The sequence below is a fragment of the Anastrepha ludens genome, chromosome 3 (assembly GCF_028408465.1).
Source record: "Anastrepha ludens isolate Willacy chromosome 3, idAnaLude1.1, whole genome shotgun sequence".
Lineage (NCBI taxonomy): Eukaryota > Metazoa > Arthropoda > Insecta > Diptera > Tephritidae > Anastrepha > Anastrepha ludens.
The window spans coordinates 119,349,910-119,365,646 of NC_071499.1; the positions used below are offsets into that span (position 1 = coordinate 119,349,910).

At 37.4% G+C, this 15,737-nt stretch overlaps 1 protein-coding gene across 1 annotated transcript in view; it reads right to left on the bottom strand.

Annotated features, from left to right (window-relative positions):
* Nucleotides 1–864: 864 nt before the first annotated feature.
* The window catches only part of LOC128858906 (putative metabolite transport protein HI_1104), a 48,600-nt gene continuing 33,727 nt past the window's right edge, over nt 865–15,737 (bottom strand). The window contains exons 2-5 of the mRNA XM_054095477.1: nt 3,055–3,300; nt 2,699–2,962; nt 1,792–2,633; nt 865–1,719 (exon numbers count right to left, since the gene is read on the bottom strand). Of these exons, the coding sequence (XP_053951452.1) occupies nt 1,457–1,719; nt 1,792–2,633; nt 2,699–2,962; nt 3,055–3,281 (1,596 nt within the window). The 5' untranslated portion in view covers nt 3,282–3,300 and the 3' untranslated portion in view covers nt 865–1,456. The remainder of the gene's footprint in view (nt 1,720–1,791; nt 2,634–2,698; nt 2,963–3,054; nt 3,301–15,737) is intronic.

Sequence of the window (15,737 nt, forward strand, 5' to 3'; positions counted from 1 at the left end):
CGAAGACAGTCCCATCGACCGGAAAGTCATGGCGGCGATTTTTGGGATGCGAACGGCGTCATCCTCATGGATTTTTTTTGGAAAAAGGAAGAATGATCACTGGAAAATTGGACAACTGAGTTATTGGACCGCTTTCACAAATTTGAAGAAGACAATAACACGATAACGCAGTAGCACTTTCATCCGGAGTTGTCGCCGCCACCCTGATCGGGCTCTCTGTGATGGCTCGCGGGAAAATTCGAACAGGCATCAATGTGAAAAAGAAGTTAAACAGAGATATATTTAAAGTGACTTGTCGGACACTTTCCATGATCATTTTGGGTTGTTTAGTGAGCCTAGAGATTAAAGGAAGGATAATTCCTGCTAGCAGGTGTTACTTAGGGATCAGTATGCAACTGAGAGTAATTTGAGAGTACAAAAGCCTAATTATCCCCGGCCTTGTATATGGCGCAGCAGCTTGGACGATGACGATAACTGATGAGAGAGCACTGGGAGCTTTCGAGAGAAAAATTCTTCGGAAAATCTTTGGCCCTCTTTTTCCTAGACGAGAATGAATTCCGTATCCGATGGAAAAGCGAGCTGTACGAGCTACACCGAGATGTGGACATAGTGAAGCGTATTAAAATACAGCGGCTGCGCTGGCTGGGCGATGTCTCGAGGATGAAGAAATGACTCGCGAGAAAAAAAAAGTTTAGTTCAAACGGGGAAGTCATCGCCGAGACAGAGGCGTATTTGGGAGAGTTCGACAAATCCTTTTTTTTTGGGGGGTTAAAAAAATGACCGAAGCGTTGGGAGAAGTGTATCTTTCGTAAATTAATTACCATATTTCCTTTTCAGAGAAGCAAAATGCAGTTTTCTTAATTGTTTATAAAACTACTCTAAGTACAAATTTTATTCGTTATGTACAAAATACTTTTGGAACTATTTTAACTATTAATTTCATTGGTGTAAAAATTTACAACTAATTCGTATTTAAGTAAAAATATACGTAAAATACTTTTTAAATTGTTAAACTAAACGCCTATCGATTAATCTAAACAATAATTGCCTTCATTTTCAAACATTTTGTGTTCGCCATAGATATCAACAAGTTTTGCGCGAGCAACAATTCTTTGAAAACTTAATGTCGTTTCATATATTTTTGTATTATAACAAACGTTGTGCATTTAAAAAAAAACTTAACAAACTAAAATATTTTATAACAATCTTAAACAATTGTTTGTTTCTTCTTTTTCACAGTTTCAATCGTTTCAAATATACAAAATACGCATAAACCAATCATTTGGAACTTAATAGCTAAAAAATACACACTACGAGTGAGGTACGTGAAGATTTAGAAAAATTCGTAAACGTGTCGTCGTAAACTAAATTTCAGCAAAGCAGTTTGCAGCACTCAACATAAAAACAAACTCATCCGCGTTGTCGCATACGTCCTTGAGTTCATTACAATTACACATTACAGTCTGCTGCTCTCGCGCGTGACGGGCGTGTACTTTTCATGCCCATTTGTCGACAGCTGCAGATGTTGTGGAATCACCGCTGGACGTCCATTGTGTGGCAGTGTTTCATCGACGCTGAATACGGAATTGTCATGGCCGCGCATTTGGCGTGTGTGCGCCTCCAAGCCATCGATCTTTTGCTCCCCTTCTGCGGCGGTAGAATCATTGTCCTTTGGTTTGCCCTCCAACAACAAGCAAGTGATGAGGAAGAGGATCGAGCCTAAGCAAATAGATAAGATATAATTCCATAAAGACTTGATTCAGAAACGTTTTTTCCAAAACTTTGACTTACTTATGCCGTAGAAGCCGGCGTAAAAGATCATGAACGCCTCCCGGAAACCGATCATCTTAGCTACAGGATCCAGCAGTATGGGCAAATTACCACCGATGTTGTTCATAACGAATAGGAATACGCCAATTGTTGAAGAGCGCACCTGCAACGGCACTATTTCAACCACAATGGCAAATACAATGCCGAACCACATCTCAGCAAAGAAATAACTGGCACCCAATGTGATCATAGCCCATAGAGGGTCGTAGTATACCGAACCAAATGCTGGCAATGTGGCGATCAGTTGACTTATAGCGAGCACCAAGGCGCGTGAACGTATACCCAACTTAGCGACAATCTTGTCGGATACTACTCCGCCAACGACCACGCCCACACTGCCAATACCTATGGTGACGGCAAACAACCACCAGCCGAGATCCACATCGGGGAAGTAAATGTTGTAGTAGAGATCAGCATTGTAAGCGAAGGTCATGCCACCCGAGTGCCGAATGGAGGCGGCAATCATCAACATAATCATGGCCGGATTGGCTAGCACTTTCCATAGGCCAATTTTCTTACCATCCTTGCTGCGATCAGCCTCGCCAATTGCTTTGCGTTCCGGCTCCTTGAGTGTAGTGCCAGTCAGTGCGGCCAACAACACGGCCAATACACCAGTACCCAGGTAACACATACGCCAGCCAAGATTGAAGAAATTCGATTTGGTAATATAACGACCCACTGGAAAAGCAATACCGTAGCCGCCGTAGATACCCCAGTTGAAAATGGCCATGACAAGTGCACGTTTATTTTCAGGGAAAATGTCGGACATGATGCCTGTGGCCAGCGGATTACAGCCTGATTCACTGTTGAGCGAAAAGATTCATTTATTCATAATTTGCCCACAAGTTGTGGTATCCTTAACACTCACCCTAATGCCAGCACCATACGCAACAACAACAGCTGCCAGTAGGCATTTACAGTACCCTGTAAAATTATGGCGACTGCAAAGATTAGTGTGCAAACTGTTAACATTTTGACACGATTATATTTGTCTGCCGCGAAGCCCATGAAAACGCCAGCAATAGTGAAGACCAAGATGAAGGTGGGGCCAGCGAGTATTTGATAATCGATACCCAAGCCATTATAATTCCATTCACAGTACGAAGTTTCATTCAGTCTTAAGGCAAGACAGCTGTAGGATAAAGCGAAGAAAATTGTGAAAAATACTTGCACTTCAAAAAGGGGAAGTGTCAATGTGTAAATATGAATATGTTACACACATACCTGTCCTCTTCCTTTACTACTGAGCATTGCTTTGGTAAATCATGACGATTAAAATTGGTATTATTCTGCTGACAAGCTTTGTCGCCATAGTCCAGTTCAATGGCGGTCTGTTTCGATGTAACACCGATGAGGTAATGACCCAATTCACCGAGAATATAACCAACTGTTAGTACCCCTAACACATAGGCATTGTAAAAGCCGCTTAGCTTCTGAACTATTGGAACCATTTTGTAGCTAAATTATATGCTGGAAATATAGGAAAAGAAGGTAGGGTTAGTTAATGATTTCAAAAACCAGAAATGGAATAAAAAAAAAACAAAGCATTGAACATAATTTAGAAGTGGAATAATTAGTGATAATAATTAATGATAAAGTTATATGTTTGAATAATTGCAAAAAAAAAAACTCTTACTTAAATAGGTATAAATAGAAGACTAAGTTTGAAAATGTATTAAAATGTCTCTTAAAAGTAGGCTGTCTAGCCTTTATACTGTATTGCCATTACAGATCGCAGGCACCGAATCACCGTAGAACTGGCATTAGAAGTAGAAAGATGGGTTGCTGAATTTAGATACGGTCGTACAAGCCTTGAATAATATCCACGTCAAGGACGTTCAAAAACAGCAGCAACACCAAAAATCATAGAAAAAATACAGGATATCTGTAAATGTGTAGAAAAAATACATGTATTGGAAAATCATCGAGTGACTGAAAGAAGTTCAATAGAAGCCCTAAGCATCCCATTGCGCAGTGTAAGCAATATTTTGACTGAAGTATTGGGTTTCAGAAAGCTGGTGCCATATTCGCTAACAATTTGCCCACTTTTTTCATTCGAATACGACTTTCTCGGCAACATTTAGAGCGTTTTCGAAAGGCTAAAATGAATTTTGCTCGTTGATTCATCATTATGAATGAGGCTTGGGTCTAGCACAATTATCCTAAATCAAAACAAGAGGCTAAAGAGTGACGACATTCATCGGGAGACTCTTACCACCTTCTTAAGCTCTCGACCGTCATCGGGGTCCAACCATCACCCATTGCAGACGAACACCTCCAACTTCCCCCAGAGTCCCGATTAATCTTGGCAAATTTACGTTCTAGATACTGTAGCAGGTTAAACTCCTACCTATACAGAATCGATCCCGACATACTAATCATATGTTCGGCATGTGAAGGAATCCGGCACAACACTAACCACCTTTTCACATTCCCCATCAATACCACTCATCTAACACCCTATCCCTCTGGACCTACCGTTAGATGAGCTAGACGAAGACGAGCGGTGATTACACTATACTGACAGGGCTTGTATTACTGCTACAACAACAACAAACGCCATCAGAATTGGAAGTAACCTCTCCGAGCGGTTCGATACCAAGCTTGGTTTCAGACACAGCGATTCTCTATCTTGTGACTTTTTCAACCTCTAGTTGGAAAAAATCTTTCGCGCTGCCGAGCTGAACCGCACTGGTACTATCATTCATAAGAGTACCATGCTACTAGCATATGCCGATGATGCCATCGACGGCGAAACCAACCGCGCTGTATGCTCGGCATACTCCAGTTTAAAGAGAGAGGCGTGCAATGTGGGTCTTGCGGTGAATGAGGGTAAAACAAAGTACCTGCTGTCAACACATAAGCAGTCTTCGCGTCCTGGACAATATGTCAGTGTTGACAACCAATAATTTGAAGTTGTGAAGGACTTTCTCAACCTTGGAACCAGTATTAATAACAGAAATGACGTCAGTCTGGAGATCAAACGAAGAATAACTCTTGCCAACAGGTGTTACTTTGGGCGCAGTAGGCAATTGAGAAGTAGAGCTCTCTTCATCATTCCCGTCCTAATATAATGAAAAAGTTTTGGGAGCCTTTGTGAGAAAAATTCGACGTAAGATCTTTGGCCCCCTCCACGTTAGTGCGTAGTAGCGCTTACGGTGAAACAGCGAATTGTGTATAGTTAAGCGTATAAAAATACAGCGACTACGCTGGCTTGGTTATGTCACCCGTATGAAAAAAGACGCTCCAATAAGGAGAATTTACGTCACGGTACCTCAAAAAAGAAGGCGTGGAAGACCACATCTCCCTTGGAAAGATCAAGTGCTGCAGAACCTGTTGTCACTTGAGATTTCCAACAAGCACCAATGAGAGCAGGACAAAAACAGCTGGCGCGCCAATTTGGATTGGGCCAAAACCGACTCACGGTTGTAGAGCCTTATAAGTAAGTAAGTAAGTAGCTTAATTATTCGCTGAACCAGCGAAAACAAAAAATATGTAGAATAGAAACTAATTTAAATGTTTTCCTTCAATTGAATATACTTTTCGCCTTTTTTCACGCTTCATGCATTTCCGAAGAAAATAATATTCAATGTCAATAAAATTGATTTACTTGTACGAGTATATATGAATATATACAGTGGCTCACAGCTTATTTCGTGTGGCTGTATGTTAAACTAAAGAATTGCAAAATTATTTTTATTTGATTTACTTTAAAAAAAATTTAAATGCACAATCAAAGATAAATTATTTCTAATTAAAAACATGTATAAATGCATTCAAATTTTTTCTGCTTTAGTAGAATATTTACAACAAAAACAGAACACTAGGTAAATTGACGTCACAGCTTATTTCGTGTGTTCACTTTTACCGTTATCGGCGCCAGTAAACCGGTTAGCAATTATAGGAAATTTGTTTTGCATAGTATATTAGATTATATCCTTATTTAGTTTACACATTGAAAGTAGTCGGTTGTCCAGCTTAATTTAAAAATACCGTGATGGGTCGTCGTACGTCGATTGAAAGGCGCGAATTAGTGATTACGCACTACAAAAATGGAAAGTCGCAGAAAAAAATTGCTGAAATTGTAAATTTAAGTACTTCCACAGTACAGTACATTATTCAACGCTTTTCTCGCGAAAAAAGAGTGGTTGACAAAGGCCGCCAAGCTCCAAACAAAATTTTTACAGAAGCTGATGAAAGGTGGATATTAAGAAAAATTAAAAAAGACCCACGAATTAGTGCGCCAGCTTTGACAAAAGAGGTTGAAAAAGTACTTGGTAAGTCATGTAATCCTGAAACAATAAGAAGAATTCTGCGCAAAGCTCCATGGTCGTACAGCTCAAAACAAACCGTTTGTTAATGAGCGTAACAGAAGATTAAGGGTGGAGTTTGCAAAAAACTATGTTAATAAAGACCAAACATTTTGGAATGACGTTATTTTCGCCGACGAAAGCAAATTCAACCTCTTTGGTTCCGATGGAAAGTATTTCGTTTGGCGTAAGCCCAACGCGGAGCTGGACCCGAAGAATCTGCGTGGTACAGTAAAACACGGTGGGGGCCATGTAATGGTTTGGGGCTGCATGTCAACAGCTAGTGTCGGAAACTTGGTTTTTATCGACGAAATTATGGATAAAACAGTTTATTTGAATTTATTAAAAAATAATTTACTACAAAGTGCTGAAAAATTAGGCATTCGGGACAGGTTCAGGTTCTATCAGGACAATGATCCGAAGCATAAGTCGGAATTAGTGCAACGGTGGCTTAAATGGAATTGCCCTCATGTGGTAAAAACGCCAGCACAATCACCTGATCTCAATGTAATTGAGAATTTATGGAATATTCTGGATCAAAAAATTAGAAAACATAACATAAGCAACAAACAAGATCTAAAAACAGCATTGCAAGTGGAGTGGGAGAAAATATCTCCTGAATACACTGGAAAACTTGTTAGCTCCATGCAATCCCGGTTAAAAGCTGTATTAAAACAAAAAGGCTACCCCACAAAATATTAGATTAGTAAAAACTTAATAAATTAAAAAAAAAAATCATGTTTTTTCTAGTTTGGTTAAGCACACGAAATAAGGTGTGACGTTGATTTACTTATAATTTTGATTTTGCTGTAAATATATTACTTAAGAAGAAATAATTTAAGTTCATTTATGTATGTTTGTAACAAGAAATAATTTATCTTTGAATGTACGTTTAAGTTTTTTTTCTAAATAAAGTTTATACAAAAATATTAAACTTTTTTATTCTGATAAACGGGCACACGAAATAAGCTGTGAGCCACTGTACATATACATATCTACACACGACGGCAAACTCCATCTGTTGTCGACACTTTAACATATCAATTCTGTTACAATTCCGAAATAGTAATTTATTATTATACAAGCAAAAAATAAAAAAATAAATGATAGTCACGATAAATTGTCGTCAAATGACGCAATGATTGTATTCGACCGTATAAATGTTTCTATTCTTATGTGTGCATGTGTGTCTGTAACATACATTCGCTGTGAGGAAAAGCAAGCAAGTCTGAACTGTGATTCTTCCAGCGAAATTGAAATCACTGCTAGCTCGCTTACCCGCCCGCCTACTTTCACTGCAAGTTAATGCTGTATTTTACAAATTTACTGCCTTGGTAGTTTAATGTAGCCATTGTTTTATAGTTCTTGATGCCTGATTTGACAAAAAAAAGAGTTAATTACCCGTGTATTCCTTTTTCCAGCTGTAATTCTGCTCATAAAATTGTTAGATTGTCTATTTTTGCGCCGATTTCTACTAGTGAAAAACTAGTTACTAGTCACTACCAGAGTGGTCTCCTTTTACTAATGATTCTGATTTAAAAAATTACCTTACAAGCTCACACTTTTCCGGCAGGGTTAACATTTCCTGCAGAGAACGAATGAATTCACGTTCTCTGTTTCGTGTACGAGTATACAAATTCCACAATGATTTATCGATATCGGCACGATTGTGGTTTCGCATCGAATTTTCATGTGATTGCTTGTGTGAGTGTGTTTGGTATGTGTTAGACAAATATTCTAATAGTTGCTCTCATTTTTGACGTGTGGTAATATTCTAATTGCTCACTTTTTTGTGAGAACTGTTTTTGTTTGTTGTTTTTGTCTGATGCTATATATGCCTGTGCAAAGTTTTGCCGAAAAACGTGACTGGTATTTGAAAGGCAAAAAGGAAATTAATTTTGTGCGCGTAATGAGCAAGGTTGTTAGGACTTCAGTTTTACCTTTTTTAGGAGAATAATGCAATGGGAAGTATCCATAAAATTCATGTGATGCTGGAGTGATTAATTTTGAGTGTGTCGTGCGTGTGTATATACATATGTATGTACATATGCAGGCATATCGAAATGAAATCAGAAGCGATTTTTTTGCAACATTCGTTTAAGAAAAAAATAAAACAATAAATCTATAAGTAATACAAATATTCCGTTTTTTATTTCCTACTTTACTACCTGTGTGTGGGTAGTTAATAAAGAAGAATCTTAATTAAATGTATCCATTATTATAAAATATAAAAATTGCATGTATGTACATATCTACATACATACATATGTACAGTGAAATTCCCCATTACGGACAGTCCTTATAACCGGACAGCTCCAATAACCGGACAAATTTTGGGTACACAGGTTTTTCATTCATTTTTTCATACAAATATCATCCTAATAAACGGACACTCTAATAACCGGACGCGGACAAAGTATTTCAAACCATTTTCATAAAAAAATTTCTCATAAACGGACAAAATTCAAAAATATCACAAGCAAGCTTTGTTGTTCATTATAAAAATGAAATAGGTGATTCCCCTTTTAACATGTATGCACACATTCAAGTCCTGTGTTTTTAATTAAGAGTAGTTTTCCATTCAGTTTGTTAAGTCAGTTGCATGCGAATGGTTGCGCTCAAAGTTCGTAATAATATGGCGCCGAAAAAGAAGGTACTTTCTATTAAAGAAAAAATGGAAATTATTAATGTTTTCGAAAAAGATAAATTATCAGTACGTGGAATTGCAAAAAGGTAAAGTACAGTGAGCCCAAAAATTTAATGGTAGGTACACGTTTCCTTTGCTTTGAAAGGTTCAATATTGGCAAAACACTAGCTGCTGAAATCAATAAAAATAAAGAAAAAATTCGTTCTAAATGGGAGTCTGGAGTTAATGTTCATCAAAAGCGAAGCTTTCTTAAAGAAGGCGGCTCTGAAACAGACAAGATGTGTTTTAATTGGTTCGCTAAAGCTAGAAGTCAAAACATTCCGATTTCTGGTCCCATTTTGAAAGCAAAGGCAATGGAAATTGCAGGCAAACTGGGTGTACCTAATTTTAATGCTTCAGATGGATGGTTAAACAAATGGCGAATAAGGAATAGTGTTGCTTTCAAATGCGTATCTGGTGAAGCTGCAGATGTAAACCAGGATGCTGTCGAACAGTTTAGGACAAAACTGCCATCTCTGTTGACCGGTTACAAGCCTCAAGACATTTAGAACGCAGACGAAAGTGGGCTTTTCTTTCGTGCCTTATCTGACAAAACCCTCGCTTTTAAATCCGAAAAATGCGTTGGAGGTACACTATCAAAGGAAAGACTCACAATTTTGTTCTGTGCTAACATGGCTGGAGATAAGGAGCTGCTTTTGGTTATAGGTAAAGCAGCCCGTCCTCGATTTTTTAAACATGTTCTAATCGCAAAACTGCTAGTGGATTGGAAGTCTAATAAAAAAGCATGGATGACTCGAGGAGTAATGAGTGAAGGGCTGCAGCAGTTCAATCGAAGAATGAAAGCCCAGAATCGAAAAATTATCTTGTTTTTAGGTAACACGGCTTCTCAATCAAAGGAATTAAACTTAACCAACATAAAAATTATTTTCTTGCCGCCAAATACAACGGCAGTTAGCCAACCCCTTGATCAAGGTATAATCCAAAATTTTAAAACTTTGTATAGAAGCTTAGTTTTAAAACACTAGTATTGAAATGTAAAGACTTGTACAATGTACTTAATCGATATATGTACATATATGTATTTATATGCAATACTAAAGTATGCAAATATTCTTTACTTCCAAAAATTTCTTAAATAAACTATGTACAATACAATTTATATGTGTGGTATATATTTTGTGACTTCATCCCTTATAAGCGGACATCTCCCATAGCCGGACAAAAACACTGCGACGGTGAGTGTCCGGTTATAAGGAATTTCACTGTATATACATACATACTTGTATGTACAAGTGAACCTACAAACGCAATTACGTAATTCTACTGTCTTCTACATAAACCGGTATAATTTCTATATAAAAATAGCTTTTAGTAAAAAATGATTATTTATTTATTTTCTATTATTTTTTATTGGCCAAGCAAATTGCTTCGTAGCCAAATCAAACGCCAACTCCGCATCACATCTTCAAATAATAAATCATTGACGCGTTCAAGGCATAAAATTAAATTTTTTGATTAAATTTTTTTTATTGATAAGCTTCCATGTCTGTACCTGTAGGTTTTACATGTTTTGCGCTTTTTTGAGCATGTGAAAGAAATAAAGAAAAAATCAAAGTCAGATGTATCGTAGCTGAATATATAAATTATAATCAGTGTATGTATGCTTGATATTATTTGTTTAACAGATCGAGATATTTCTTATATCTCATTATATTTCGAAAAGTTATGTACATGGTCTCAAATGATTAAGGGGCGTAAAGGTTCTTAGAAAATATGTATAAAAAGCTGACAGTCAAGTAAATCCGACGCATATGCATACATATGTACAAAGTGGCACAAAATTAATCATCCAATTGTGTTTTTGCAGAACTTACTAACTACAGAACTTACTTTCTAACCTTACTAAATAACTTTTTTCCTAAACAGAAAAAAATGGCTTTGACTGTTGCAAATCTGTATTTTGACCTTTACACGCTCCATTGTCTCCTTATATCTGCTTCAAAATGTATTTTCATTACTTCAAGATTAATGCTGCCGATTTCTAGAAACTTTCTGTTTACTTTGTGGAGAATGCTGAGCAACTGTTCCCTTCAGACCGACTCAATTTTCTAGTAGAACGGGCTCAATTTTCTAGCAGAAAGAAGCAATTCAATTCTTCAACTTTAACTCAGTGTGAAGTGGCCAAAAAAAATGTCCAAAAGACGAAAAATGAGTACTTTCCGATCGAACAATAAAATGCCAAGGGTGCATTAAAAGCTACGAGATCCAGAGAAAGTGGACACCTACTAAACACATTCTGAAGCTGGGGAACCAGTGAGCATTTCGAAGAGTAATCGAAAGAAATTTTTTTTTTGTCAAATAATGGCATGATTCATAAAGTATCTTGGATAGCGAACATATAGGTCACCCCTTATATTACGATAAATTACTAAAAACGAGACAACCATATACAAATAGATGCGCATATAAGTATATGTATGTTATAGTACTGAAACAGCGAATTTGAATGCTTAAAAAATATTAAAAAAAAATGTCATAGTCTCATAGCCTCATAGCCTGACGTAAGAGCAGCTAATTCGCCGTATGAATTGGTGCCAAAGGTTGCTAAAAATGGTTGATATAAAGCACAAAAACGGCTCGTAAATAGTAACGCGACAGGCGCGGCGATGCGCCGACCAAGGCTCAAAATAACTCTCCGAAACTCGCAAATTTTCAAATCGAGCGGATTCCTTGCCAGCTAAGTGGTACACCATGCAGTATCAGTCATTATCATCATCATCGTTTCCTTCATCTCCCGTTGGAGTATAGTACATCCGCCTATGCACCGGGTTGGTGCACCTGGAAGTAGTGATTCATCCAGAATCCATGTAGCGCTTCCGCACGATTTTGTTGCCTCATACTCGGTTGTTTACAGCATGACTTTATCCAGTCTTGCACTTCGATCTCATGGCCTTTTGTGCCCTCTGCTCATCACAGTTTTTCATCCAAGCCCAGTTCCCTTATCAAACTCAGGATAGAGTTGAGTTGGATTGGGCGGATGTGCCTTTCCTCTGACTACAATAGGCCAATATGTCTCAACCTTCTCCACCCTATAGAGCTGCATTTCCGGAGAAGGTGCATTGGAGTATCCTCAGATTGATCGCAGAAACTGCAAGAGTCCGTAGACCAAATCCCGATCATATGCAGATGACTTCACAGTCTGCAGTGGCCTGTGAGGATCACCGTGAGCATTCTTAGTTTATCCTTCGGGAGGGTTATGAGTTTTTGTAAACCTCTATTGGTTGTACCCTCCCAGTAAAGATTTCGCCCCATAGTTTGGTGCCAGCACACCTCGCTTAGCCCTAGCTCTTCACTCCTCAGCTTCTCCTTGATGGCGTGTTGTCCTTCTCTCATCAATGCGCCCGCTACTTCGTTCCCAGTTATACCTCTGTGTCCTGTGGCCCAAATTAGCCGGATGCAATTGAGCATTCCTAGTAGATTAAGTTTCTCGATACACTCAAGGACCAGTGAGGATTTGATCTCGCAGGACGTAAGGGTCTTGAGGGCCGCCTGACTGTCACTCAGAATGACAATTTGCGCATTCCAGACATTCCTTTTTAAGTTTATCTCTACCCATAGACAATAGCATACATCTCCGCTTGGAAGATGCTTAGAAAACTACCCACCGGCATAGACCATTTGATTCTGGGGTCGAAAATTCCAGCGCCTATGCCTTCTGGAGTTTTCAAGCCATCAGTGTACTAGTGCAGGGAACATTCCTGGAGTTTCTTTCCAAATGCAAGTCTACTCCAATTCAGCTTATTGTTCAGTTCAATTCTGAGCTTCTTTTTGAATTTGATCACCTTAGTGATATCATTTCTGGGTAGCTGGGTGTGTGGGAGATCCTTATTAGGTAATTGAAGTCTAAGCTAGCAAGTTGTTGTAGTCTCTCGAACAATGGTTTGCCCAAGGTTGACATTCTCCATCTACAATCCGTGATTTGCACCCAGTGGTGTGAATACCTATTCTGCAAGATTTTAGAGTAAAATGTGTCAAAATTTGCAATGGAAACGTTTAATGCCACCTGACAACACTAGAAGTGCCCAAGGCCTGAAATATAAATAGCAATTCTCGTAGTATACCTACTTGAAAATAGTAGTAGTATATCTGCTAATACCTATTTCAAAAATATTTTCGAAAAAAGGGCTTTATTATATCCTATACTCCTTTAATTCTAGTCTAAATTGAAATACCGCAAGCATTTTTAAATACCATTTCGGCAACCCTTTGGCATGCGATTGAATGAATAGTTAAATCAACCACTACTTATATAAATATGTATGTATGTGCGTGTAGTTCGAAGGAAGTTCACTAAAATTGTTTGAATTTATGTAAATGTGACATGTTCTACCGCCTAAACTAGCACGTGTGTGTGAAGTTATAGACAACCATTGTTGAGTATTCATTTTCCGCTTGCTTTATTATTATGTTGTCTTGGGCTTTTTTCACATTTTAAGCGGATATGCCGGCTAATGGAATTCATATGTAAAACATTGTTTGGGTTCAAAAGCCAACTTGAAGGTTCAGCGCATAATAAGAATCTATGAACAATCACCATCACCTGCAGATAATCGCATAAAAACGCTAATAGCATACATACAAACATACAATAGCATACTATATAAATACACACACACGGGCATACATAGCCATACCTACGTAGCCAAAAACAAACGTCAAACATTTTGTAATTGCGAATGCCTTTCATTTCGCACTAAACAAATTAAGAAATCACTCAATGATTAAGTACACGCAAATTATTCCATTTCATGCATTAACAGATACATCAAACGCAATTTGACAGCGAAACACAGTAAAAGCTACAGTGGTGCCACATTGACAGCCGCTCTTTGTGCCATAAAAATCAATGAAACAAGTCAAAAAACAATGAGAAAGCGTAACAGTTCAATTATTACCACAAGTTTGCGGTTTTATTAATTGACTTCTCGGACACATCCATATGCATAAAAGTTCCTAAGCAGGCTTTGCGGCTTACAATAAATTAACTATATTATCTTTTTTTTTTAGACGCTAACCACAGCTTTTCAGAATTTATTGTACCCACACTTTGCTGTACTCAGGGTATTCACACAGTACGCTAAATGCACTAAGTAAATGACAAACCCATACGCGGGTTGTCTTAAAAGTAATCTGGTCATGCAAGAGAGCCTCTTAAGAGAAAATAATAAAATGAAACTCTACTTAATTCAGTTCAGTTGATTCATTAGCCTTCTAAACACCTTAAATTCCTTCTTAATTCTTAAAATGTCTAGGCAAAGTGCTCAAAACAGTTGTTGTTGTTGTTGAAGATGAATTTTCTTTTACTTAGGTTAACAAGGTTTTATCTCAAGTAATACTTAGAATTGTATGCCCTTAGCGATAAAAGGTAATTTTTTTATTTATATTTTATTCTTGCATGAGTACTTCATAACTGTGCCGATTTTATGCGTAATGGCCTTTTTGCGGTTTAGGTTTTTTTGCATGTAAATAATTAACGGAAAATACGTTACAATTATTCAATATTAAATAAGAAAATAACGTAATTAGCGAGTTCAGTAATTTAATTATGCTGTTAAGAATCTTATGCGGCTTCTTTGTTTGTGGAGCTTTTACAGCTCATTCGATGCTGACTGGACTGAACAAATGAATCGAACTGCGATAGGTGGATATATCTACTACACACTCACTCACCCATACTACTATGCGGAGAACGTTACTATGTGTATATGAAAGTGTACGCAAACAGGTGAATGTTGACAGCGCAAAGTGAGAGGTCAATGTGAATCATTTGAGTTAATTTGTTCATATGAGTTGAGATAGTAAGTGGAAATGAAGGGATTTGAATAATAAGCTCTATAAGTGAATTTACCTTTTTTGGAATTTCTATTTTTACATAATAATTTTTGTGCATGTACGATGTATAGTAGGTGGTGTTTATATATGCATATGTAAGTCCATAAGAAGTTTAAGGGCAATTCACGATTTATGGCATTTTTGGTAAAATAATACAATAAATACAACGAATCGTGCGCACACTCAGTAGAAATTTGTTGTGCCGCGCAACAGCAGCTAATGTTTGTTTTTATTGATATTAAGTCTGTTCATGAAGCAAATACAATAATTTATAACAATTGTTACATGTTGGCGTTCATGTATCCAAACAACTTGCAAAGTAGGGGAAAGTGAGAGAGCGAAATGGCATTTCATTTCGAGGGGAAGTTGTAAGTTTTCACTGCACAAATTTTTACTTGTACGAATTCGCAATTGCTATGAATAATACAAAATCAGAATATAAATACCAAAAGCCCTTAACCCTTATAGTGTGAAGGACCAAGCACAAAAACCACTTCACAGGTTGCAGTCTGCTATGACCCCATAATAAGTACAATAAACAAATTTATGATTTTCTATAAATTCAAACAATTCAGATTCGAAAAAAAATTTAATTTAATTTAATCAATGTACTAAAATTTATTATTCAATACTCGATTCCCTCATTTTCACATACATCTAAGTTAACAAGTTGATTTAAATAATATTTTTATTAGCACTAAAATAAAGTTCAAATTCTTGATAATTTGCCACCGCACTTTTGCGGCTTACAGCGATTAACCCCCAACTAACTCAAGAATGTGACAGTGTAAATAACCAGTTTGTCATTGACTTTGTCTACGAATTCCAAATAATTACGAGTACAATCGAACCGGTTTTTTTACATCGTTGTAGGCTGGCGCCTTGAAATCATAGCAAGCGCATGGCTGCTGCATGACTCACTTCAGATTTACCTTGAAATTATCGCATGCAAACGCAGTAAATATTCCAAAAAAATCGCAAAAACTTATTGTAATGCAACTCTTAACGGCTTAACCAAAACTCGATGCAACGATTGGGGCATCCCCTTTCGTGAAAGA